The following is a 26,456-nucleotide window of genomic DNA, read 5'->3' as shown; positions in this document are numbered from 1 at the left end:
GTTTTATCAGACTTTTGTCTCCTGAAAAATCTATCGTTACTCAAACCTTACTGAACTTACTAAGTTGACCGTAACTACGAGTCCGTACCGTACCGTCACCGTATTTTGAGCAGCGGTGTAGCAGATCCTATACTGTTCACTGCCGCTTCTACTGGCGAACTCGGTACCTACTCGACATTTTAGTTAGTTCAGTGTCCCAAAAATATATTTTTGGACCAACGGACGAATGTATCCTTCAATCCTTAAATTTTCTCGCCAATCCATTCACACAGATTCGATCAAGCTTTGTTTCAATTGTTTCCTGAGTATATTTAACTAGAGTGTTGTGATTGCAGAGGCACCTGTCGGACGTGGAGTTCGAGGCGTTCCTGCAGTGCGGGCGGCAGGAGTTCTACCGCCTGCCGCAGTGGCGCCGCAACGAGCTCAAGCGCCGCGCGCGCCTCTTCTGAACACACACCGCCGACGCGCTCCTAAACTGTTACAGCGTAATGTTGCTCCACGAGCCGTCTGCTAACGGATGATCATAACAACTAGTATCCCGTTAAAAAAAATGTTATTTCAAATTGTGACATTATCATAACAAGTAGTATAATCCATTCCTTTTAAAAAAATGGTATGTCAAATTGTGCTGCAATGAGCTCAAGCGACGCGCGAGGTTTATCTGAACACCGCACCACCGACACGCTTTTAAAATGTTACTCCACTCGCCGTGCTAATTAACTGATAATATAACAAGTAGTATAATTTAAAAAAAAAATAGTATTTAAATTGTGCCGCAATGAGCTCGAGCGACGCGTGAAGTGTTCTGACGCTTTGATATTATCTCAGTACAAGATCTTGCTTCGAGGTACTTAAAGTCTATTTTTTTATTCGGTAGACTAATGACATTTCATACTATGAAAAAATAGACTTTAGATCGTGCAAACGGACATTACCTTCCCCGAGCACGAGAGCGGCAACATCTCGCGAGCGTAATAGACAACTCGTCTGTCTCTAATTAATTTACAGTTCGTAATATTAATACAGTTAGAAAAACATGGGTATAACATTATTTTGAGACTGATACTTAGGATCACTCGGCATGCGGCGAACGGAGCAATGTTATACAGCTATTATGCTGACACGTTCACATTTGATCGTATACTTAAAGAAAAGGAATAACTTACAACCGCGAAACAAATCTATAATTATAGGTAAATTGTGTTCTTGGACGTGTAGCATCTATGTGTATTGGCTTTACAATGTCAAAAGACTTAGAGAAAAAAAATGATATGTTAAGTCGTGTTTTCAAAAGTTATAGCATTTCTTTAATGGCAACTTTATTTTACAAGTGTTTCAATGTATGGTACAATTCAGTAAATCGATAATGCGATCGATTCTGCGAGCTGACTCGTATTTTATTATAGGACGATTGATTTGATATTATCTTTTAATTCGAGAATAAACTACAATATGCAAATTATCGCATAATTTTTCGACCGCGTCGTTTTTAACGCAATAACGTCACTATTAACGCGACGTCGGTCGAGCGTTTTATTTATTAATTATAATAATGATATTATAATAACTTCACATAATAATATATTTGTTTAGTATGTGTAAGCGTGTGTATCAGCTCATAGAGTTGGATAGAGGCGCCCGGCGCGCCTTCATTCTGGATACTTCTAGAACTATCTAGAACTTGATATATTTAGGCTTTGATTGTATAATATAATGTAACTTACAAGAGACAAATAAATAGGTAATCAAGAATTGTTATCGTATATCACCTTGCGAAGTTATGTTTTCACCGTAGGTGGCGTAACTTCAGCGAATTCTCAGTTCCATTAGCGATAAGATCTACGCTTTTAATACAATGCCATCTACACCCACATTATAATCGAAACTTTGTATACAGAATATCAGTCTATATTATTTAATTGTCTCTGCTTACGACATGATTTTGGTCGAAAGTTCACTTATTGTAATGGCGGTTCTAGAGGCGTTTCGACCACTAATATTGAATCACTAATATGAAGAATTGAATAGAAGCATAATCATAGTCGTGGTGTTAAACTCCTGTAGGATCGCCTAACAAATGCGAGGTGGCCATTTTTAACGACAAAAATACTGCATTTTGTTGCCACATTACATACATTTACATTACATTACAAATACATTCTGTATGAACCTTCAAAATACCGTTTTCTCCGAAATTATTTCGTAAGATTTGTCAAACCGAACACCTGAACAAGATATTTGAATAAAAATAAATGTAGATGTATGTGCAATTATTGTAATGAATGTGTTAGAGTGCAGCAAAATGAGTCCGTGTACGCAGGTGTGTGTTGTGATGGCCGCCTCGCCGCCCGGCACCGAGTGCCCGGGGCTGACGTACGATGCCTTTACAAATGGAAATAATATATATGCGAGTCTTTATTTTAGTGAGAACCAAATATATTATAATGTAAGATTATATTTTCGTTAGTTTAAGTCGGGGACGTAGTCGTAAGCGTACGCTTCGCTAGGAAGTTTTCTAGTTTATTATATTTTAGTGTAGGCGTAGGGTGTCGGCTTGTGCGCTTGTGTGTGTGACGAGGTGCTATCTTAAGGGCGGCGGGCGGCGAGCGAAGCGAGGGGCTCTAAGGCTGTTTATACACTGTCCGAGTCCGATCCGATACTGCATAATGTCGGATGACAAGTCCTATTATTCTTTGCGTTAACACTTTCTTTTGAACATAAACATTTATTAAAATAATAAAACAATATAAAAAGGCACTTTTTTTACATTTCACTTCTTTGAGGTCGTCTACGACATTCGATGTAAGATCGGACAAAGTGAAAACGCTCTAACAGATTTCATTAATTATTAAACATCTGTTAATCGTGGTGAAAGAAAGCAGTTGAGAATATACACTCTCCTAAGCTTAGCGTTTTGACGCTAAATGCAGAGATGGGCGTATATTCTTAGTTACTTTTTTATTAGTTATTGCCGCGATTGACTCTGGTTAGTCCATATTAAAAAAAGAAAAACAATTGTATACTGTAAAAACAAACACCCATTTTAAAGTTAAAAATGTTGTATAAAATCTATAAATAGGTAGTATTTTTACGAATTTAAAGACCTAAACACATTGCAGCTTGTTGCAATGATAGGCAGCTTCATTTTTACAACGTTAGCTAGTTACAATAATACCATTAACTCTCCGCATAGTATTTAAATAAATTCCAATACAATATAAGCCCTCGACAAATCATATCCTAAAAGTCTTAAAACACGAAACTAAACACGGAATGGATACTGAAGCACTGAGGCGATACGTTTTCGATGTCAGTGTAACAGCGCAACTTAGGTACCTTAGAACTTTATTATTCAATTCATTTATAGATGAAAAGATAAGCAATGAAATAAAAAGTGTATACATATTAATGAGCTTGACAGTCCACGCTACAGCTCGCCCAGTCGCCGTTACTGCTTTTCGTATATTTCCAAAATATGTATTATGTTCCTAAGATAGGATTACTCCCAATAGTTACCGCCCTAGCCGAATATGAACCTCGCGTCAACGATTCAAAGTTCACAATCGCACGGCGGCGGTAACTACTGGGATCAACCCCTAAGGGTTTCCCCACACCTATCCCCAAGACGCGCAATCGACAAAACACGATAGAAAAAAGCTTTACGTCTACGCAATAACGATGAAAAAAAAAGAATGCTCATCTCGGCTCGGCCGACGCCTTACGACGCGACGACGTCTTTTTCTCGACGTCGACGAAAATTGAGATCGAAACGATTCTGCGTCGATAGGTGTGGGGAGACCTTAATACATCTAAACGAGTGTGTGTGTGAGCCAAATGTCCTGACGTCATTGTTGTTAATTTTATTATAGGCAGCTTTCAACGGTTGCGACATAATTTATTTTTAAAAGCGTAGTTTTTTTTAATTGACAGCTTGGACGGCTAGGTAAGGGATAAGGTTAGATAGCTTACAAATTGAATCGCCTAATTTTGTTACCAATTCTTGCGACCGCTACCGGATACGAATACCGGTTTTTATTCCAATTTTTATACATTGTCTTTCGGCACTCACTATACCTTAGTTTCAAGAAATATTATATCTGATTAATTACTTTGTTTTTCATTTATTTCCTCCACCACTCCAATAAATTTGATAAGCTCGAATGAATTCAGATAGAACTGACATATGGTACCTGTACAACACGGTCAGTTCTATCTGAGAAATTTCCGTAGGTACCCAAGGAAATCCGGAATAATACAGCCGGCTCTGAATTGAGATCCATCTGCTAAGTTTTAATATTTATTCAATTTTACATATTATGTATGTATGTATAGCGATAGAAATACTCTGCCCTGGGAGTCACGTACGACTTTGTGCCCATCGCTGTCGAGACAGCTGGGCCCTGGGGACGGGAGGCACGAGAGCTTTTCAGGGAACTTGGAAAGCGCCTCAGAGAAAAGGGGAATGACCCCCATTCTGCTTGTCCAACAGGTCTCCATCGCCATACAGCGGGGTAACGCTGCTAGTGTGATGGGGACGTTTGGACCCGGCATGGCTCAGAACGGGTTTTAGTTTGTTAAGTTTTATACATCTGCTAAGTGTCTGCATTATATGGGTATGGGTGGGTTGTATGGCCGGGTACCTATTAATCGAATTAAACAAAGCTAAATGAGACATTTGAGAATCTCCATTTGTCATACCAACATACCCTCTACATCTACATCACCACATTTGACTTGGTCAAGAAATTAACATAGGTAAATTACAAGGCTCAGAAATTTTCAGCCAAGGCTCGAGCTTTACATACAAGATATATACCTAATTGAATTTTAATAGAATTGATTCAAAGAGTCGGTCCACTGAGGAGACTTTACACCCGTTGATTATTCAAATAGTCAACGCAGCTGCAACGCGGTAGGTACCTGCGCAGGTGAATCATTGATCTTTTAACCTTTTGGACGCCGATGACCAATATATCCGTACCGCAGGTTCAACGCTAAAGACTGATTAATCGGTCACAGACCACAGAGCAACATAGACCTAAGTGCATATGCATAAAGTTCAATTTCAGTTTTGACACTTCGGTGACGTGGCGTCCGGGTGACTGCTTTTGTGTTTGACACGGCGTCCCCCGACCCAGTCCATAATGTAGAAAAGTAATCCTGACAGTCCTGTGACTCCAGTCAAGTAAGCTATGCCAAAATGCCATGTAGAGTTGTAGACTGAAGACTAGATTGAGAAGCGCCACGCATATTGAGCGTTGACCTTGAGTTTGGTCGATCGAGGCCTGAATTCTAGTGCTAATTTCCTTAATATCCACATGTTATGAAAAAGGAAAAAGTGATTAAATGCGATAGCTCAATAATATTTTTTATGTAAACTAGAACTTTATGCTAAACCCATAAGATTCAATTCACTCAAAAATTTAAGTGTATAATAATTACGCAGCAACACCATTTGAAAATAAAAAGAAAAAAAATGTAGGCATTAACAATTTTTAGGGTTCCGTACCCAAAGGGTAAAACGGGACCCTATTACAAAAAAAATGTAGGCATTAACAATTTTTAGGGTTCCGTACCCAAAGGGTAAAACGGGACCCTATTACTAAGACTTCGCTGTCCGTCCGTCCGTCCGTCCGTCCGTCCGTCCGTCCGTCTGTCACCAGGCTGTATCTCACGAACCGTGATAGCTAGACAGTTGAAATTTTCACAGATGATGTATTTCTGTTGCCGCTATAACAACAAATACTAAAAACAGAATAAAATAAAGATTTAAATGGGGCTCCCATACAACTAACGTGATTTTTAACCAAAGTTAAGCGACGTCGGAAGTGGTCAGTACTTGGATGGGTGACCGTTTTTTTTTGCTTTTTTTTTGTTTTTTTTTTGCATTATGGTACGGAACCCTTCGTGCACGAGTCCGACTCGCACTTGCCCGGTTTTTTTTAGAGATTTATTTCAAAATAGAGAACTTTTTTCTGTACAAATCTAATATAAAAACGAGTTTCTTCGTTACGTTATTATTAGTTATTATTATGACATCCCTACTAATGGAATGAGTGAATGAATGTCATTCCATTGAATGATATTCTTCATTTGACTGCACTAAATGTTAGTGTATCTGTGGAAATCGGTCGCGCGTGTGCCTGCGAGGTTGTGCGAGTCGTATGGAATCAATTAGATCTAAATTTCGGATGACTTGTAGACGAAAATAGTGTAGTGAAAATGATATTGCTAATTAGGTAGAACAAACGCAATAACCATATTTTTGAACCAAATAGGTGTTTATTTTGTGTTAAGTGTCAGTATTCAGTGAGTATTATGAACTTTGAGGACTATGAAACGCTGCCGACCCAGAACCCCGTGACACACATGACGGCCGGGGCCGTGGCGGGCGTGATGGAGCACTGCATCATGTACCCGCTCGACTCCGTGAAGGTGAGCGCCGGAGCCCCGCGCCCGGATCACTGTTCCTGCCGATTTTCCTATTGCGTCTCGACGACCTAACCTAACCGTAATGACATTTCCGTCGGTTGTCGGCTGGCGATTACGCCACCGGACCGCAACCTGGGTTATGTAAAGCTCTTCTCGGACCATTTGCCAAATACTCGACCCGATCGTGTAATAGACGAAAATATTTGCATTTTCCATTTGACAAATCGAGGCACGATATATCGCACATGTTCTCATTTTCTGCTGAACTATTTTAAAATCACAAAAACAGTCCCATTTTGATCGCTTTTGCCTTCTATTTTAGTCAAAATTGCAAAATAATAAAGTCAAAATGTCATAAAATTTATCAAAACAAGATATTGACAAATGTCAGTCCAGTTGAACGCATATAAATTGCACAATTCCCAAGCTGCTTTGTTTTCCAATTGGCGATGAGCGCATTGGCCCTGCTCCGGCCGCTAGCCGAGTGGCCACGCGGGGCTGCGGGCGCGTGACCTTGAGAGGACCCGCTTTTCGCCTTCGACATCTATTACCTGTTTATTATGATTTGATTACGCTTAACCCTTAAATTGGCAAGAGTAAAAATTTGTAAAAACAAGTGATATAGTAGCATACCTTTATTTAATACCGTCTGGGGGTCTACAGAAAAATGTTTGAAAAAATCCAGTATTATCGGTTTTTCAGAAAATCTATGTACATCACCATGCACGTTGCCAATTTTATAACAAGAAAAGTAACATTGTTCTATGTACACGCTGGTTACCGCTGCCAAGAAGCCAGTAAAATATTATATAAAAATTAATGTAAATTATTATGAAAAAACATAATTTAGTGTGAAATTGTTAAAAGCAATTTAGTGTTTTTGTTTCTCCGACAATTAAACAAAGGAACATGTTGCATTTGACGCTATAAAATTTTGTCTATCCCTGTAGTAGTGTACATTTTACGGTCCACTCTCAGGAAAATGCCCCATGTTGTTAAACCAAAGACTGTCTGTAACTCTAGGACGCTATTTCAGAGCCTTTTGTATTTTTTTTCTTATGGCACAGTTTCTCAACTTTCATTTCATCGGTTACCAATCTTCGTCGCTTTACAATGTCCTTCGAATAGTTAGCTCAATCCGGAAGTTCTAAAAGTAACCTAAAGCAGTATCTAATTCTGTTTTTTTTTCAGGCTGGTACATTTCACGTGTTTATATGAACCTCTTGTTGCCCTAGTATGTAGTTAATGGCGATGAGTGTTGAAGTGTAGTGTAGGCAAAGCACCATAAATAACTGTAGATGGAGATTACAGAACTCTACTACGCTCGAAAGAGAATCAACGTGCTTTCGGAATTAAATCGTGCTTGATTATATTTATCGACATCATCCTCGTCCGACAAGCTGTCTAGCAAATTTAATCGCTCCAAAGAAGAATTTATAGAAGGTGGATCAGGGCTATCGTCAGAATAGTATTGTTTGAATGCGCGTTGGTTCCTCATCGGAATCTGATTCATAATCGGAACATACATTTTTTACGTGAATTAAAGCTAAAATCTTATGCGATCTACATAGTATTAAATACTACAGACAAAGAAAGGAAACCATTCTGTTTAAAAATATTTTAAATAAACAAGGACACGTAAAATCGATAGATTAAAAACAAAAGTTAAGTACAGATAGGTTGGCAACGTACACGGTGGTTACCGTAGTTGAATGTAAGTACATCTTTACAAACTTGTCAACGGTAACCGTGGTGTACATTCCAATTTACCAGTGATTATCTTTATTATTATGCCTTATGCACACAAAATGACCAATTATTCATATACTTTACCACTTTCTTATGAAACACAAAACATAATAATCATAACTTGCCTACAGAAAAGTTGTTAAAATTTAATAAAACTTATTAGAGGTACTGGCGAGCGTCGCCGCTTCGAACAGATTTTTTGATAGCGACGTTAATTTTAATTTTATGCCATATCACATATTTAATTACTATTGATAACATCATTATTAAGTAGTTTCTGTTAATAAAAGCTTAGGAAATTAGATATGTTTACGACAGGAATTTTTACTAACTAACGTACACTGTGATGCACAATGCCAATTTAAGGGTTAAACAGTCATTCCATTTCACAATTCACATTTATTCACTATCAATGAGCCCTGATTTGTGTACAGTATGAACGGTTGTCTGTTGCTGATAGGCCTTGTGTCATATCAGATGTAAACAAGCTGCTAATTAGGTTAGGTCTGATTAGGTCTTGTTTGTTGCAAACGTTTTATCAAATACGAAAGTATACTAGACATAATAAGTGATGTTCTCTCGTAAAATTGCTACTGGGTATATATGCAATATTTGTATGACTTGGATGACTTAGTAGTGCCATTATAGACAATTATAAACATGTTACTTTTGTCTGAGAACTACAAATGATTGATTTTAACTTTAAATAAACATTGAGTGATTTTTATTGGACGGGTATGATAAAGACAGTAAACAAAAGTGATTTAACAATAAAATTTTATTGAACATTGTCAACTATTTAAGATAAAGTTTAAACTAAAAAGTAGTCTGCCTTGTTTGCTTTCTGCCAGCATACCTGGGTGAGGAATGCAGTCTCACAGTCATCCCCACCTTTCTGTGTTCCGCAGGCTCGTATGCTCTTCTCATTTTTGTTCTTCATATCTTCAGGTAGCATTGCCACCACTGCCTCAACATCTACCTCTCCCTCTGACAACATACCCGCTGTCTCCATGATGCATTTGGTGTAGCATTTCAGTTTAGGGTCGGGCATCAAATCTGCTCCTTGATTCACTTTCTCCACTAAGCTGAGGTCAACACCTGTTTCCTCTCCACAGTTCTCACGTAACATTTTCATTAATTCCACCATTTCGTCGTCCATGCAGCTTACTCCAAGCACCAATATTGCCACAATGGCACTGAAAACTCCACACCTGGACATTTTTCTAAAAAGGACCAAAAAATACTAAAATATTGTGATAGTTTGTCAGAAAGTGGTATGATAGTGGAGGGCATTTTACGGAGACACCTTATATAAGGAGCATGTTCTGGCCGGGCTCGGTAATCACCAGTTTACTGAGTTTGGTTGTCTATTCAATTACACAGTTTATCATCCTGGCTTGTTAAAATCTTGTTTCTTTGTTGTGAATTGAGTGTGTTTATCGTCCTCTGTAATCTGCAATATTTTTCTATTTCTGTCAAGTCATGTGAGAAAATCATAGCCTACTTTTAACTGAATTGATGAGTTGTCGTTTTTTGTCATCCTCACAAATTGACAGTTTGATATCTCCATGTTTTGAGGTGTCACTTGGTAAACACTTAATAGCATAACATGTCAACATAATTATACATATTTAATACTACCTTTTGGTCTGTTTTTTCCTGAAGTCATGTGATTAGTAGTTTGAAGTTTACATGAGAATTCTGTACTTGTGGTTTATAGGAAGTGCAACATTTATTGGTAGGCTGGAAAAACATGTGATATACAGTCTAATATTTTTGTAGGAAGTTAAGCCAATATTTATACCTATGAAGTATACAACTCATATTATTTATGTAGAGTAGACAATAAAATTCTCTCTTCGAGTTGATTTCAGTGTTGTACTGTTAGTTAGGTACTTAAACATATAATTGGTTATCACTTATGATTCTTATGAAGTGCTTTAAACAGTTTGCCAGTCCTGTTATCACACTGTATTGATAGTATATCAGGTGGCAGCCAATTAAATACTAATCTTTGCTATGATAAGATTTTAATTCATTATATTGCTTTTTTCCCTAACTTCCATACATATGGCTACAGTAAATACAGGATATTCGGGCATCATCACACAAGGAAATGAGTAATTTAATTGTTTGCAAATACTTGTAGTGAAGTTTTTAGGATGATGTGATACAGCCATCATTAATAGATAAAAAAACAAAAGTAACAATCTGATAATTTTACAACAATATCTTAAATGTTTACCACAGACTATAAACTGATGATTAATTTATCGTGAGCTACTTAAATAAAGGCGTGGCACACCGAATGCGTGTTCGTAGACGTGCACGTGTGCGTTGTAATACACAGATGCTTATGAGAGACGGCACATCGCTTGCGTGACCTGTGTGTTCACGGCTCCAAGATGCTAGCGCACGTACATATACGCAGCCGATGTGCTGGCCTACTCATAACTCTAGGAAGTCAGAGGCGCGGTCGTCATAATCATGACCGACTTATTTATCAAATAATCGCGGAAAAACATCGTAATCACACCACTGATAAGCTCCTAAGGAATGTCCTTGATTAATTCCATTCCATTAGGTCAAAAGTTATGTATTTACCGGCCGATCCACCAAAATTCGTATGAAGTGATGCATGAGGGACAAAAACTATATAGATTGTACTTCAGAAATGTCACTAACACATGTCAATGTCAATTTCAGGTTCACCAACATTGGTGAATAGACTTTTGTTGATTTATTTGTGATAAAAATGGTTGTAATGCCAGAACCAGATAGAGTTACCTATTCACCAAACACCTAAAACTGAACATTTACATAATATTTCATTGACATCTTGTCTAGATCTTAGTGATCTTAGGTGTTGCACCAACCACAGTTAACAGACTGATCAACGTCAGGCAGCAGAGATCTACAAGTAGAGTTAAACCAAGATAAGTCTGCAACGATTTTGATAGCACACGCAGCGCAAGTGTTATTTTAAACGTCAAGCGTCTATGAAACTATGACGTATAAATAACACTTGCACTGCTGCTGCTATCAAAATCGTTGCAGACTTATTTTAGTCTAACTCTCCGAAACTTCCGCTAATTGGAAACGCTAACGGTGACAGACGATTTGGTGCAACCAAACCAACCCTTAGATATGTAACAATACTGTAGTGGCATGACGTTTAACATAAGTAGGATAGGTACAATAAGTTTAGCAGCCTAGATGAGAACCTAAATGGGTGAAGTGTTCAAAAGGTTTTTAACAAAGTAAGAGCATGTGTAGATTATTTTGAAATTTCGCTCGCGCAGTAACTTTAGACTTTAGTTGCTTTCTTTATTTACCAAGTTGTTGCAATGTCCAGCGGTATTTCTCGATCGTGACAAAGCAAAATAGCTGAACTCAATTTGTTCTGCAAAAAGGGCCACGAGGACACTCAAAACTAGCTGAATTGCGAAGGCATCCAATACTAAAATATCAGTGAAAGCTACCGAAGAAAACATTCCACAGCGTATTAAGTGTAGTGTAAATGCTTGCCGAAGGTTATCTATGTTTGCATTGTATGTTTTGCCGATTCTTTACAGCAGACTAAGTAGCGCATCGTCTTATCAACGATATAATAATTATAATCAGAGCATGCTCGCGTGTCGTGTTTTGATATTGAAAACCGGGAATATCTGAGCTTTTTCACATAAAACGTTACAGTAAGGTTGCCACAAATACGGCGACGATTATAGTAGCATTGGCACATACATTTTATATATAAAAGTAGATTAGAACACCATATTTATGGTTTTTCAAACACCGGGATAATATGTATATGTACCTACGGTTACCGAGATACTGCTTCAAATCGAGACATGGCCAGATTGTCCAGGCTTACCAGGAAGTAAGGCAACTGTACATTACAGGGCAACACATGGAGCTAACTCTAAACATTATGTGTGCGCGAATTTGCTAAGCCAGGGGTCTCTAAACGAGTGCCCACGGGCCGTCGTTATGAGATCGCTATGCTAGGCCGTGCCTATACCTCTCGTGTCGAATGGTGGTCCCTACGCTGGTAGAGCCAGACGCACTGAAGCGCTGTGTGTGTGTTTCAGACGCGGATGCAGTCGCTCCGGACGGCCCACAACAGCTCCATAACGGAGACCTTCCGACACATGGTCCGGCGGGAAGGCTTGCTCAGGTAAACCCTAAGGTTCTATTAACGCTCTCTACGAGATCCTCCTCCACAGACATCCCCTGGCAGATGATACACAATTCCTGTGTTATAATTAGAGAATTTAGAGGGCGGACAGGGTGAGCTATTTATTTATTTATTTTTGATTTGACATGTCTTACGTCATATTATAAGGCAAATAGCTCACCCTTTCCGAGCTCTGGCCATAATTATAAAGTAACTAAAACTGGACAAGGATTTCCTTATCTCTCTAAGATTACGTCTTACGAGTATAGATTATTTATTTGGCAAAATGTATACGTAATCGCATCTAAGATCACGCTCCATGAAGTTAAGATCTTCTAGACCTTCGCTTCTTAGTTATTTCCCTCCATTCACCACAAACGTTCCGCCATGTCGTCTGGAGGCGCGCCCACGATAGGTTATCGCTATCAGCGTACGTGCGGCTGCTATCGACACCTCGTCGAGTGACTGTCAGCCTGTCAGCATGCTTATCGCGCGCTAAACGTATGACCCGTGCCATCTGGCGACCCGGCCGAAATTCATTTAAACATGTGTTGTAATATAAGGGAGGTACTGAGTAAATTATCAACGCCATGTTACCCCATGACCTTTTTGTTTTTACTGTCAAGCCATTAGATTAGACTATGCGACCCGGACTATAAATATAAATCGTTTGACTTATATTTCATCAATTTATTCAATAGTTTTGATGCTGCGCGGTGAAAGACGTAGCCCTTCCCGTAGGTACTTGGTCGAAAACATAAAACATCACCGTTTGCTAAAAGTCCGATTCACGTGGTCTTGTTCGTTTACGATATCTATTATAAATCAATATAGGTGATTTTACAAATTATGTGTTCATGGATTTTCTGACGTAAATCTTTAGCTTTGGCGTCACGAATCACGGTGATTTGCAAGATAGTCCAATAAAATACCTATTATTTTCATGTTACGTCTACTAAGTACCTTGAACCGCTCTTATTTGCGCGGAGCTATGCATTCAACAATTGCTACCGGGGCCCGGGGCTGGCCTAGGGCTTGAGGTAGTGGATGTCCAAACTTTTAGACCAATTGACCACGACCAGACCTCTTATTCGTTAGCTAATATTACCTTTTCACGGGCAGGATTGGCCTTTTCTTTCATCAAGATTTGTTACTATATGCCATCGATTTTATTTTAGTTCACAGCAGCTTACATGCAGCACAACGTGGTTATCGTGGCCTCTATAAAACTTGTAAATTAAATAAGTAACTAAACGTAAACTAGCGGAACCAACTGTTCGCGTGACGTCCCAAACTGTAGTTCTGATGACACAATGAGACTAAAGGTCGACCAGTAAATGGAGTAAAGTTTGATCGAAGAATCGGAAGGTCAATGTCGGGCGTCAGCGTCACTGACGACTGTATGGAACAACAACCTAACTGTTAACTATTTTTAAACCTTATTGCTAAGACATAAGAACCATTAGGGATCAGTTAAATGTTGCTGTTTTCATGTAACATTACTAATATTCATACAAACTTATTATCGTGTGCAAGTGTCAACGCCAAGCGATTAGCTTTTGCCTTCTTACCACGAAAAAAGGCGGGGGGTCTCTCTAAAGGGGGGATTCCACCAGTGTGCGGCACAAGCTATGTATTATTATGTACAAAAATACTTGTGCCCCACACTCGTGGAATCCCGCCTTTAGTCTCTAGCATCAACGTTGGGTGCAGTGCAGTGTGCCGACACGGTGCATCAGGATGTGATTTACTGAATATGTATAGTAATACAACATATTATTTATTATGTAGTCCTTTACGTGTTTGCTCCGCGATGATTTTCATGATAACCTTCGCACTGTAGGTTAGGCATAGGTTATCAAAAATAATTTCCCAGACAGAAATGATACCTTTTGAACACGGGCCCACAAAGATGCCTGCTAGTTAACCCAGTTTCGTGCGAGGAAATGGGGCAGAAGTTTGACCGATGCCGATTTAGAAGGTCAATGGCGACCGCCGTGCGTCAACCACTCATGAAATATTCAGCGGCCGCGGACGCAGGAACGCAATCGAACACTAGCGTCAAATAATCAATACAACTACGCAAAGTAAATACTTCATTGGACTAGCGTAGTCAGAGTCAGGGTCATCATCTTAGGTATGCCGATGTGAATCCATTTGCTTAGGGTCGTCCCAACAGGCAGGGCCCCATTGTATAAAGAAATTACAAATTTATAGGTAGCGCGTTTGTCGCGCGCTTGACCGATGGCGTTATGGCTAGTGTTGCCGCCGCTTTAGAAAAGTAGAATGGCAATTTCTGGTTTTATAGAATGTGCTCTAGCCTCCTAAGTCCTGAGATCCTTTTAAAAAAACAAATTAAAATCGAATTTATACTTGAATGGAATAAAGGACGGTTCTAAATTCAAAACTGCAAAAATTACTCTGGGTCTCAGGAGGCTAGATGTCTGCGACTCTGTGCAGTAGCGATTCTTAGCGAGTAGCGATATTATCGCTTGTAGCCAGCTCATAGCGTATAGCGATGAGTGAGTTTCTTTTCGCGGGCTCTTTCCACTTAGAAAAAGTATAGGTTGGCACGTGTAAACAGCTAGCGATCATCCATTAATATATGTATTATTTGCAAGCAATCTGCACCTATAAGTTTTTTAAGTTTGACATAAGTAGCTCAATACAATCATAGGATTAATTTAATGATTTTCAATATTGTAACCCAATGGTTTCTCGTAGCAGCTTAGCGTATGCTATACTATACGATCGATAGAGTAAATATGTATACAGGGTGATTCCGGGGTCGTGGAGCAAGCGATCAAGGCATGATACACAAGCCCATACTGAACAACTTTTACTATGGGACCAACTCCGAAATCGCGAAAAAAAAAATTGGTAGTTTCATACATTTCGGCCGATCACATGTTGTCGTGTTCTATGGGAAGGCCAGTTTTTTTTCGCGATTTCGGATTTGGTCCCATAGTAAAGCCAGCGATCAAGGCATAATACAGTGATCGGCCGAAATGTATGAAACTACCAATTTTTTTTTCGCGATTTCGGAGTTGGTCCCATAGTAAAAGTTGTTCAGTATGGGCTTGTGTATCATGCCTTGATCGCTTGCTCCACGACCCCGGAATCACCCTGTATTAGATATGAGCGCCGCGCCGGCGCGCCGCCGCCGCCGACGAAATTTTCGCGCCGCCGCCGCCGACGCTGCGCTATCGGCGTGGCATCGGCGTGACCTTGTGAGATACTACTACTTTCAGAATCAGATTTTATCTAGTTTAGATCTTTAACGGCGCCACTCTGAATAGCTTATAGACATTCAAAAGGTAGTTTAGGTCCATATAATGAAAAAATATCGAAGGTAAATTCAAACTTTTCTGTCTGGTAACCGCGCTACTAGACTTAGGACAACGAAATTAAAAATTTTGCTAGCTGGTTAGGTTATCCGTCATTCACCGCCAAATTAACCATTGCAAGCATGGCTGAATGTTTTTAAAATGTGTAAAAAGGGGTTAATTTCAGATATTAAGCGTTTTCAAGTCCAAAGGAAGAGCGTCGGAAACGGAAACGGCTCTCATTTAAACTTGGCCATTGTTCAAATTTCAAACTTTGCTCTCTCGAAGCTCAATCTTTGGCCTCGCATCGCTCGCATGGAAGTATGCCACTATCTGAACCGCCAAGTTTTCGGCTCTGTTTGGAGCTCAACTTTCGGCCTCGCTTTTAAAATGTTTGGTCATTGGTTTTTGTCCGATCTTAGCTCCACTGCAGCACGGCCTTCGGCCTCGCACGAATGCGCCTGCATCTCCAGGTTTTTAGCATTATGGCCTCGGTCTTATCGGCCTTCGGACTTGCTTACACTGGACCACTAATTCAATTCTAAGCTCTGCTCTCTTGCAGCTTGGTCTTCGGCCTTGCACAGAAGCGCACCGCAATCGGCGCTTCAGGCATTCGGCCGTCAGCCAAGCTCACAATTGGCGTTCGATTCTAAGCAGAAAGCTTAATACCAGCAGCTCAGCCTCTGGCCTCGCATGCTGACATGGGAAGGCGTCGGAATCAGGTCTTCGGTGTTAGGTGGAGCTCGGCCTCGAGCCTCGCCTTTAGACAAATCGGTATTGTTGGGTTGATTTTGGTTAACGACAAAGCTTGTCGACAAGATGTTTTCCTGATGATATAGTCAATCCGCTACTGTTTAGTTAGCACAAACGATAAGGGCCTCGCAAAGATCTTCCGGCTAGAGCCTCACCAAGAAGACCGGCTTTGATGCAGCGCGATACCGTTTATGCGAGTGTTAATACTATATAAAACTATTTTAGTACGTTTATTCAATAAATTATCCTTGAAATTGAAAAATGCACTTATTTTATAACTTTCTTACAGCTAAAACATGTTTTTTCGCTAAAATTTCGGTTTGAATTATTTTTTCATTAATCAAAGGTGTTTGCAATGCCACGCCGCCGATTCGCCGCCGCCGCCGACCGATTTTGACCGGCGCGCCGCCGCCGGCTAAATGCCTATCGGCGCTCATATCTACCCTGTATATGCAAATGACATTTGCGTGGTGGACGCCTACATTTAGCTGAGTGGTACCAGCCTACCACTGCCGGGGCGTCCCCTTTTACGCCGATATCATTGACATAAATAGTGCTGTAACCTAATAAATAATATGTTAGATCTAAAACGCAATAGACATTATTTTATTTGTAGAGCCATAAGAGCGTGTATTTTTTGTCTTGTTGTTTAACGTGTGTAAAATGTTGCAGATTAAGATGACTAACTTCTTGGAATTATTGAAATACCCCCGTTTTTAGGGTTCCGTACCTCAAAAGGAAAAAAAGGCGTCTGTCTATTTGTCTGTCCGACCATCCCTCCCCCCCCCCCCCCCCGCCCTTTATCTCAGAAACCACTGGGTCCAAAATTATGAAAATAATAGGTACACAAGATAGTTTCTTTACCACTTAATTACTTATTAGTTTTTGATTTGAAAGATATTTCATTCACGTTCCACATAAATAAATATGTACATTGTTAAAAATTAGTAATGACCCTTGGAACGCGAGTGCGACTCGTACTTGACCGGTTTTTTTTCTTCGAACTACCTATGTTACAACAACCTAATTTTTACGAAAAGTTTTCTTTCCTCATATAAAATAATAACTATTATTAACCTCTTAAAAGAAGTAGGGAATTTGCAAAGGAAATCAACATCGAGACTTTGTAGGAAATCGACGTATAAATGAGAATGTGTAATGAAGACAGAGAAGGTACTTTAAATGTGTTGCTGTTTGTATATCAAAATTTACAACGAAACATTACTAATGTTTTTACATCAAAATCTGGTGTGTAATACGGCGCTCCCATATTTTATCTATAGTACGTGAAATAGTATTAGATATAACTAGTGATAAGCACGATTGTGATAAGGAATTTCGCTGCTTTGATGTTTCTTAATCATATCATCCAGTGATGTGATTAAGTCTGTGGATTAACTCAAAGAACAGGCCTCAAAACCGTCTATATTACACTCAAGCTAAGAGATAGAATAGAATTGAGTTATATTATTGTGTGGATTTCCATATAAATTGAGGCGTTTCGAATTGCTTGAGTGACATGCAAATTCCGGAAAGAAAAAGACGCACGCAATCCGAGGCATTTGCCACAAGTCTAGTTTTTAGACTCGTGACAAATCACAGCGGCTGTCTTAATCTTAGTGATGACAACGCATAATGGTTTCCGAAAAGGATGCCAAAGCCCTCGCGAAGTGGAGGAAAAAAGTTGAAGAGTGGGCCCTAGTCTACAGCAGTGCTCCTGAGGACGCAAACGAGATTTAGAATAATCGCTAAGATTACGGCAGCTATCAAACAGAACCAGTTTGCTGTTGACATTAATGACATTCAAACAGAACAGGACATTTTCAGTGCATTTTCATAACAATATTTATATGAGAATTCGAGCGATCATCTATCAATGATTGTAGATACGATTGTAGTATCCGATATCACTTCATAGTTTTTCGTCCCATAATCATAAAACAAGCTCTCCTTCGATGCAGTAAAGTCGACTATGATAACAGCTAATCCGAATTATCTGCTACTTATCAGTTGTACACTTCATTCCTGAGATAAAAAGAGCAATAAATTTTGCACTTGGCATGGTTTTTTCCTGTCTGTTACTATAAGAATCCTTAATATTATGGTATGAACTATGAATTATGGGTTTCGCAAAAATGAATGAATTGTTTGACGGTTACTAGGGAATTCTACGAAAGAAAATGTCTCTTGGACAGCGGGAATTTGGTTTGACATATAATTAACTGGCTCGTGTTACTAATAGAACTAGCTGTAATCCCTTTTGAAATGCCTGGTATATCCACGATAACCTTTCGGAAACGCTAATATTTATACGCACGTCTTCAAAGCAGAAACAAGAGGCCTTTGCCCACCTACAAGAATGGACTGATTTGATTGTTGATTGATTGGTTGAACTATATGATTACAGTCACGATGTACGGAGACGGCGACCTGACTTCATAGTCATCTATTGAATCGCTAACGATACTACAATGTTAAGAGTACTTGACGAGATCATTATATTTATTGTTCAATTCTTCTGGGGGTTGGAATCTTCGGAGATCTTGGACATAGTTATAAAGAATTATAGGTATAAGTACCTACTATATGTAGTCTCAATCACAGCAGAAGTTGCTAAGCTTACGTAACGACATATACAAAACATTGATCTTTTTTTGGAAGTATGTAGAGTAGATACAGTAAATACAACGTGCTAAAGCATGTGACTTCTTTTATTATGACAACTTGCGTTTTGCAGTATTTTGAGGACTTGCTGACAGATACTCCTTCCTAACTGCGTATAATTAACTATATGATTCATCACGAGGCCTTGAAAATGTGCGGGGAATCACAAATAAACAACTATAAATACTATAGGTACCTTTGTGGGTCGAATCTTTGGAATGCTTTGCGAATCGAAATTATACTTGGAAATCGGAAGTCCTTGACGATAGTCAGACGTCCTTGATTTCTGGTTTATTATAATAAAAAGGCTATACGTCGAAGGAAAATTACCTCGTTTAATGTAATTGAAGTGTAGCGCATCCGGCCGGCTGATAATTTGCAATGTCCGCAGAATTTACTCGAATATGACTATTACGATTTCGTTGTGCAATAGCAAATAGCAATCTGAAATTGGTTACAGCAGTGCTTTAAAATATAGATCGATTCTGATGAGGTGCACGAGATCATCGTCGTAGGTATCCCTACTTATATTAATCCTTTTTGTCTGTCTGTCCTTACTATGACCTATTCACGATTGAACCGATAGGTATTGAGATAGTTTGAGGCCCGGGGAAGGCCATAGTACATATTTATCATTTCCACGCAAACGTTGAGGGCAGACACTAGTATGTATTCCATAAAAATTGTGCTTCAGTTTTCGTAAATCGATCAATCAGCATAATCGTTTAATTATAGAGTTTAAAAAATGCTTCTGGGTCGGTTTGCGGTCCAAAACCTGCCAAATAAGCGTGATAAGAATATTAAGAATGATGAAGTATCATGAAGTGCCGCGATTTCGTTGTGCAATAACAATCGCAATAGACGGCGGTCTATTTAAGATAATTGCTGAAAGATAAACGCGACGTGAGCATACAACGAGCGCGTTTCGCGACCAAAATATATATTAAACAAACATAACATAGCGTCTTTAGAAAGTAACATTGTGTTTTTCATGTAACATGGGAAAAACCGTATGTAGCAAAAAGAGCTTACGAACAGAGAACCCGCCTAGCGAGTCGCATACTACATATATAAATAAACTTGAATTTTTTTATTGCATCTCACGTTTCGAAGGTGAAATCGCCTTCGTAATCTCTTAGAAACACTGGCAAAAGTTCATATCAACATCGACAACTTTATTGCAACGAGTTAGTAGGTAATGTCTTGTGCTGTTTCTGTGACTGTATCATTGAAGACACAAGAAAATGTTACTTTTTGAACTGTATTACAACGAGATAAAGTCCACTTTTGATCAGTTAAGTCCGTCTGTCAACCAGCCAGCTAGCAATCAAAATCGGTCACATCCTGAGAATCGCAGTTGCGGTGCGTGATATGATTATGATGTAATGTAGATAACAATGGCCAGTGGAGTGAAACGACGGAAGCTGGCGAATTTGACTCGTAGACGACCCGGCTCCTAGTGAGGAGAGGTCAACAAAGGTGCATTTTTAGCTTTGTACATAATGTTTCAAATGGGTTTACCTTTGAATTGCCGACAGACATTTCATCGAATGTTATTTCGAAGACAACGTTTCAAGTATTTTCATTTCATCGACAAGTCACTGCGTCGAAGAATTGATACTAGTAAATTTAAATCTGGGACTTTTAATTGGCACTCGAGTTATTTCGTATATAGTTTATATCGTGGTATTTCTTTACGGGTTTTCTTATTTCATTTTGGATTGCATTTAATAAAATTTATTACGCATAATATTATTACAATATGTAATATTTGACTTTGATAGCCGTTCGTTTCTGTTTGGGGTCGCAGTTCTAACCTAACCTAAACCTACTTTGAAAGCCGTTAGTTTCTGTGTGGGGTCGCAGTTCTAACCTAACCTAAACCTACTTTGAAAGCCGTTAGTTTCTGTGTGGGGTCGCAGTTCTAACCTAACCTAAACCTACTTTGATAGCCGTTCGTTTCTGTGTGGAGTCGCAGTTCTAACCTAATCTAAACCTACTTTGAAAGCCGTTCGTTTTTAGGGTTCCGTACCCAAAGTGTAAAACGGGACCCTATTACTAAGACTTCGCTGTCCGTCCGTCCGTCCGTCCGTCCGTCCGTCCGTCTGTCACCAGGCTGTATCTCACGAACCGTGATAGCTAGACAGTTGAAATTTTCACAGATGATGTATTTCTGTTGCCGCTATAACAACAAATACTAAAAACAGAATAAAATAAAGATTTAAATGGGGCTCCCATACAACAAACGTGATTTTTGACCAAAGTTAAGCAACGTCGGGAGGGGTCAGTACTTGGATGGGTGACCGTTTTCTTTTTGCTTTTTTTTGTTTTTTTTTTGCATTATGGTACGGAACCCTTCGTGCGCGAGTCCGACTCGCACTTGCCCGGTTTTTGTGTGGGGTTGCAGTTCTAACCTAACCTAAACCTACTTTAAAAGCCATTCTTTTCTGTGTGGGGTCGCAGTTCTAACCTAACCTAAACCCACTTTGATAGCCGTTCGTTTCTGTTTGGGGTCGCAGTTCTAACCTAACCTAAACCTACTTTGAAAGCCGTTAGTTTCTGTGTGGGGTCGCAGTTCTAACCTAACCTAAACCTACTTTGAAAGCCGTTCGTTTCTGTATGGGGTGGCATATCAAACCTAACCTAAACCCACTTTGAAAGCCGTTCGTTTCTGTGTGGGGTCACAGTTCTAACCTAACCGAAACCTAAAATTGTTACAACAGAAAAATGTATTAAAGTAATACGTCGAACAAATGAATTGCAATGTTGAGTAGTTGTGCCAATTAAAATAATTTGAAACGAATCAGCGATCAAGTAATATTCGATGAATAGTATTTCTACGCAGTAAGAAAAATTGAAATAAATAGTATATGAAACAAAATAACGCCAAACAATATTACTAGTACTAACGTTTCGATGAATCGTTGTCGATGAAATAATATTCGATGAAAAGTTTGTCGGCAAAACAAGGGTACACCTTTCAAATGATTGTTAGGCGATCTCATGAGTATTTTCGATCCAATAATACATTTGGCTAGAAGAATCTGAGGAGGATCGCTTGGAAGGAGGATCAAAATGTAATGCTGTCACGTATCGTGTTGCGAAGTCCGAGTTCGGGACATACTCACTGCTGAGCATAGGATTTTTTTAAAGTAGAGAGTACCGTAGGTACACTATTCTTATCCAGGGAGTATCAGTGATCTCACTAATATTTACGATTTACTACTCTCGTACACAATACTCGCTGCTCTTTCTTATTTTCTGTCAGCCTACAAACAGGTAGCCTACGGACTCTACAACAATTCCTGTCTTTGAGCTTTGCTGATTATACTCATACTCATACTCATACTCATTCTTTATTGGTAATAGGTAATTACATGTCAGCTTACATAACTAGTACAAATAACATTAAAAATTAAAATTAAATACATTAGCTACTTGCGTAGATTTCTATTTTTATCATTAATATTTCGAAGTCAGAAATTCTTCTATATTATAGAACGACCGCTCAACAAGCCAAGCTTTAAGTTTATTTTTAAAAATTAACAAACTAGGTGCGTCTGTTATTACTGTTGGTAGATTATTATACACAGAGGGGCCCATGACGTGTATAGTTTTTGCCGTCTTTGCTAAGCTTCGGGGCACTGCTGCTAGTTTATGCCCGTATCGTGTAATACGGTCGCTGTTGTCACCCCGCCTGTGGTATTTATCTAAATTCTCTCGCGTGTATGAGGCTATTTGCAGTATCAAGAGACCTGGCAACGTGATAATCCCTAGGTTGGTGAAGTGAGGCCTTGCAGACTCGTACCATGGAACTCGAGCAATAGCCCTTATAGCTCGTTTTTGGAGCCTAAATACACGTAGCCAATCGGCCGCACGTCCCCATAGCTCAAGCCCGTATTGAACGATGGACTGTATGCTGGCGAAGTAACAGCTGCGGCCTGCCTGAAGCGGAAGTACTGTCATCAGCCTGCCAAGGGCGAAACATGCCTTTCCCAATTTGCCGCACAGGGAATTAATATGACTCTCCCATGTTAGGCTTTGGTCTATGTGGAAGCCCAAAAAGGAGGTACTTTTAACCTGGTCTATGGTGCCGCCGGCGAGGCCTACATGCAACGGACGGCGCTTGCGCCCAGACAAATCAAACTGGATGAAATGCGTTTTGGTTAGGTTTAGTATGAGACCGTTTTGTTCAAACCAGTTCGAAAGTTGTCCAGCTACTAGGTTTAGCTTCGATTCTAGTTGATCGATGCTTGGGGCAGTTACAATTGCCGCAACGTCGTCCGCGTACATATAGACCTCACCTTCACTGACTGCCATAGGTAGATCATTAAGTAAGATGGAGAATACCACATTTGACAGGGACGATCCCTGGGGGACGCCGATGGCGGCCGACAGGCCGTGTGAGTTCAAGGTGCCTCTTTGTCCCGTTACATACTGCGTCCTTTTATTCATGAAATCTGACATGAGGGCTTGCGCAGGTCCTCGAATACCGTAGTGATGGAGCTTCGAACTCAGCAACCCATGGTCGACTACGTCGAAGGCTTTCGAGAGGTCACAGAAAAGAACTGCGACCTCAAGCTTGCCCTCTCGCGCCTCAAGTACACGGCGCACCACCTCGCGCGCCATCATTGTGGTTGATCGTCCCGGTCTGTATGCATACTGGCGTTCCGATAGATAGTTGTTATTTAGAAGGAACTGGGATAGACGGGTAGTTAGCCCATTTTCAAAAACCTTCGCGACCGCAGGTATGATACATATGGGACGATAACAACTTGGATCGTCTTGCTTCCCCTTCCCCTTGTACAGCGGGCTGACCTTTATTTCCTTAAGTGATTTCGGATACTTACCAATTCTCAGGCATTCATTGAAAAGTAAAGACAAAGGTTGAATGAGGGAAGTGGCTGAGAATCGTAAGAGTTCAACCGAAATGCCATATAAATCTTGGGTGGGTTTATTAGCAATATACTTTATTATAATTGTATACAGCTCTGCCGGTGAAAAGGGTTTAAATCGTATTGAGCGATCAGCAGCGGAGCGGGCGTGCGAGAGCGAGGCAAGGGCGCACACTGGCTGAGCAGGCGGGGCCCCGCACCGCGTCGCAGCGGAAACGAATTGTTCGTTCATAGCGTTTAATAAATTTAATTTGCTAGAGTATTGCGAGCCATCTGGGTTTTTGATGACATCTGTATAGTCAAAAGCGGAAGATTTGGTTTTATTTGTCTCTGTGTTGACTATATTCCACATGGCTTTGATCTTATTGTCGCTATTATTGATTTTACTAGCATAGAAGTCTGCTTTGGTATTACACGTAAGCTTATCATACCTACTCTTAAGGTCAGCGATTTTTTGCACTATCTCCGCTTTATCGGGAAACTTGTTTTTGAGTTGAACAAGATCAAACAGTAGTCGTTTTGTGTTGTAAATGTCCTCTGTAATCCAAGTGGAATATTTAGAAACGTTTGGTTTAATTTTAAATGGGAAACAGATTTCCATTTTATTCACTATAACGTTGATTATTGCAAGGGCGAGATCATCAACGGTGGTTTTGTTATTATACAATTCGTTCCAATCTACGCTGTCTACGGCTCGCGCGAAGGCGAGTCTGGAAGCAGCTGTGTAGTCGCGGACACGGCGGGTACGTGCAGGCGCCGGTGGCACTGACATGCGCCCGCGCTCAATCACGGCGCGGACACCGTAGTGGTCGCTAATATTTGTTATTGCTGGAAATGCGGTTACAAGGGTGTTGTCGTTTAGGTTTATATAAACGTGATCTAGGGAGGAAGATGTTGTCCTAGTTTCCCGAGTTGGAAAATTCACAATATTTTTAAAGTCGTATGAGGACAGTATATCTACCAAGGATTTATGGTCGGTGGTTAAGGTCAAACAGTCTATATTAGTATCACCTACTATAACGCAATCATATTTTAATTCATTAATCTTGTTGAGCAGTCGCTCCAGTACATCTAAAAAGTCTGACGCTCTAATTAGATTTGTTCGGTATAAACAAACTACTATCATATTAAAATCTAAAATCTCTATGGCAGCAATCTCACAGTATCTTTCAACCGATAAGGCGGTTAATGAGTCTAACTCTTTTACTCTCAGTGAGTTTTTTACATAAATACATGCGCCACCGTGTTCACGCGAATTACGACAGAACTGGGAGACTAGTCTAAAATTATTTATATAAATACTTTCCAATTGATCACTTGTCAGCCAGTGCTCAGTTAAGGCTAGAATGTCGCATTTCAATTCTTTTTCTAACAATACTTCAAGTTGCCTGGTTTTGCTGTTGAGTGATTGAATATTTTGCTGACAAATGATCAATGGCACTGTATTATATATTAATATACACGGTGTAACATGAGGAAACCGAATAATTTTAACCACGCATTTCTGAGGTCAAAAGAAGTAAAAAATGTAATATGAGTTTAGGTCAAACTCGCCAAAAAAAAATTTATTTTTTTGTTTTGTTTTTTCAATTTTTTGAATGTACTTGTACATAAAAAATTAATGTTATTGGTAAACTTGTCACTTAAAATTGATTTTTACACTGTTTTTTCGTAAAACCTACTTTTTGCAAAGTGTTACTTGTCACTTTTTGACATCTATCAATAAGGATATTTAGACTACGTCCCATAGCAGCAACATCGCCATCAAAAAGGCCTTTTACACTATGTAACAATAAAAACTTGTTTTTTTTTTTTATTAATAATTTCTCTGAAACTAGGCGAATTTCAAAAAAGTTTATAGGACATTTTTATCTCTAAATATAATCAGGAATACGCTGTTAAAATTATTCGGTTTACTCATGTTACACCGTGTATATGTATTATAATGATGAAGTCTAGCTTTCCTCTAACAGTATCTCTAAATGTCTTCTATAAAGTTTCTGAAAACGCAGACTATAGCCGATATTGGAATATCACTAGTGATATAATTTTCATTTGATTGACAGGGTTGCAATGTAATGTATACTGCGTTATATCAGCTTACATCACAGTGCACACTGTAATGCAGGGCCGAGAAAATAACTCAATCTGCAGCGACGATCACAGTTGCGCCCGGCCTTGCCCGGCTATCACTGCTTTACCGATTTGTTAATATTCTGCACTAATGATGCGGCTATGTCATGTGAGAGCCTAGTAGGTATTTGTTCTAGTTTGCTGATTTAGTCTAGAATATTTTTGGTTCCTAGCCTGGACCACAAGGATTGAAGACTTGTTTTACGTGGCATATGTTATAATAGCGTTATGATCCTTTCGAAACATATCCAATGGTAAAAGAAAAGCTTAGGTGTGTTTCGATATATTTGGCCACTTTAGCCGCCACTAGCCATTTGATTCTGACTG

General features: G+C 39.5%; 3 protein-coding genes across 4 annotated transcripts in view; 2 read left to right on the top strand and 1 right to left on the bottom strand.

Moving 5' to 3' along the window:
* The window catches only part of LOC134675258 (actin-binding LIM protein 3), a 115,207-nt gene extending 111,099 nt beyond the window's left edge, over window positions 1-4,108 (top strand). Inside the window, exon 20 of the mRNA XM_063533477.1 lies at window positions 336-4,108. Within this exon, the coding sequence (XP_063389547.1) occupies window positions 336-449 (114 nt within the window). The 3' untranslated portion in view covers window positions 450-4,108. The remainder of the gene's footprint in view (window positions 1-335) is intronic.
* Window positions 4,109-6,091: 1,983 nt separating this feature from the next.
* Window positions 6,092-26,456, top strand: part of LOC134675210 (mitoferrin) — a 50,071-nt gene continuing 29,706 nt past the window's right edge. Inside the window, exons 1-2 of one of the 2 annotated variants that reach the window (XM_063533419.1) lie at window positions 6,092-6,435; window positions 12,273-12,358. In XM_063533419.1, the coding sequence (XP_063389489.1) occupies window positions 6,319-6,435; window positions 12,273-12,358 (203 nt within the window). In that variant the 5' untranslated portion in view covers window positions 6,092-6,318. The remainder of the gene's footprint in view (window positions 6,436-12,272; window positions 12,359-26,456) is intronic. The other variant, XM_063533420.1, reaches the window with a different exon arrangement.
* Window positions 8,942-9,444, bottom strand: LOC134675245 (general odorant-binding protein 69a-like). Its single transcript, XM_063533462.1, has one exon. It carries the CDS (start codon window positions 9,398-9,400, stop codon window positions 8,993-8,995), a length of 408 nt encoding a protein of 135 aa, XP_063389532.1. The 5' UTR covers window positions 9,401-9,444; the 3' UTR covers window positions 8,942-8,992.

This window comes from Cydia fagiglandana, chromosome 21, assembly GCF_963556715.1.
Source record: "Cydia fagiglandana chromosome 21, ilCydFagi1.1, whole genome shotgun sequence".
NCBI classification, from domain to species: Eukaryota; Metazoa; Arthropoda; class Insecta; order Lepidoptera; family Tortricidae; genus Cydia; species Cydia fagiglandana.
This window is presented reverse-complemented; position numbering and strand designations above follow the sequence as displayed.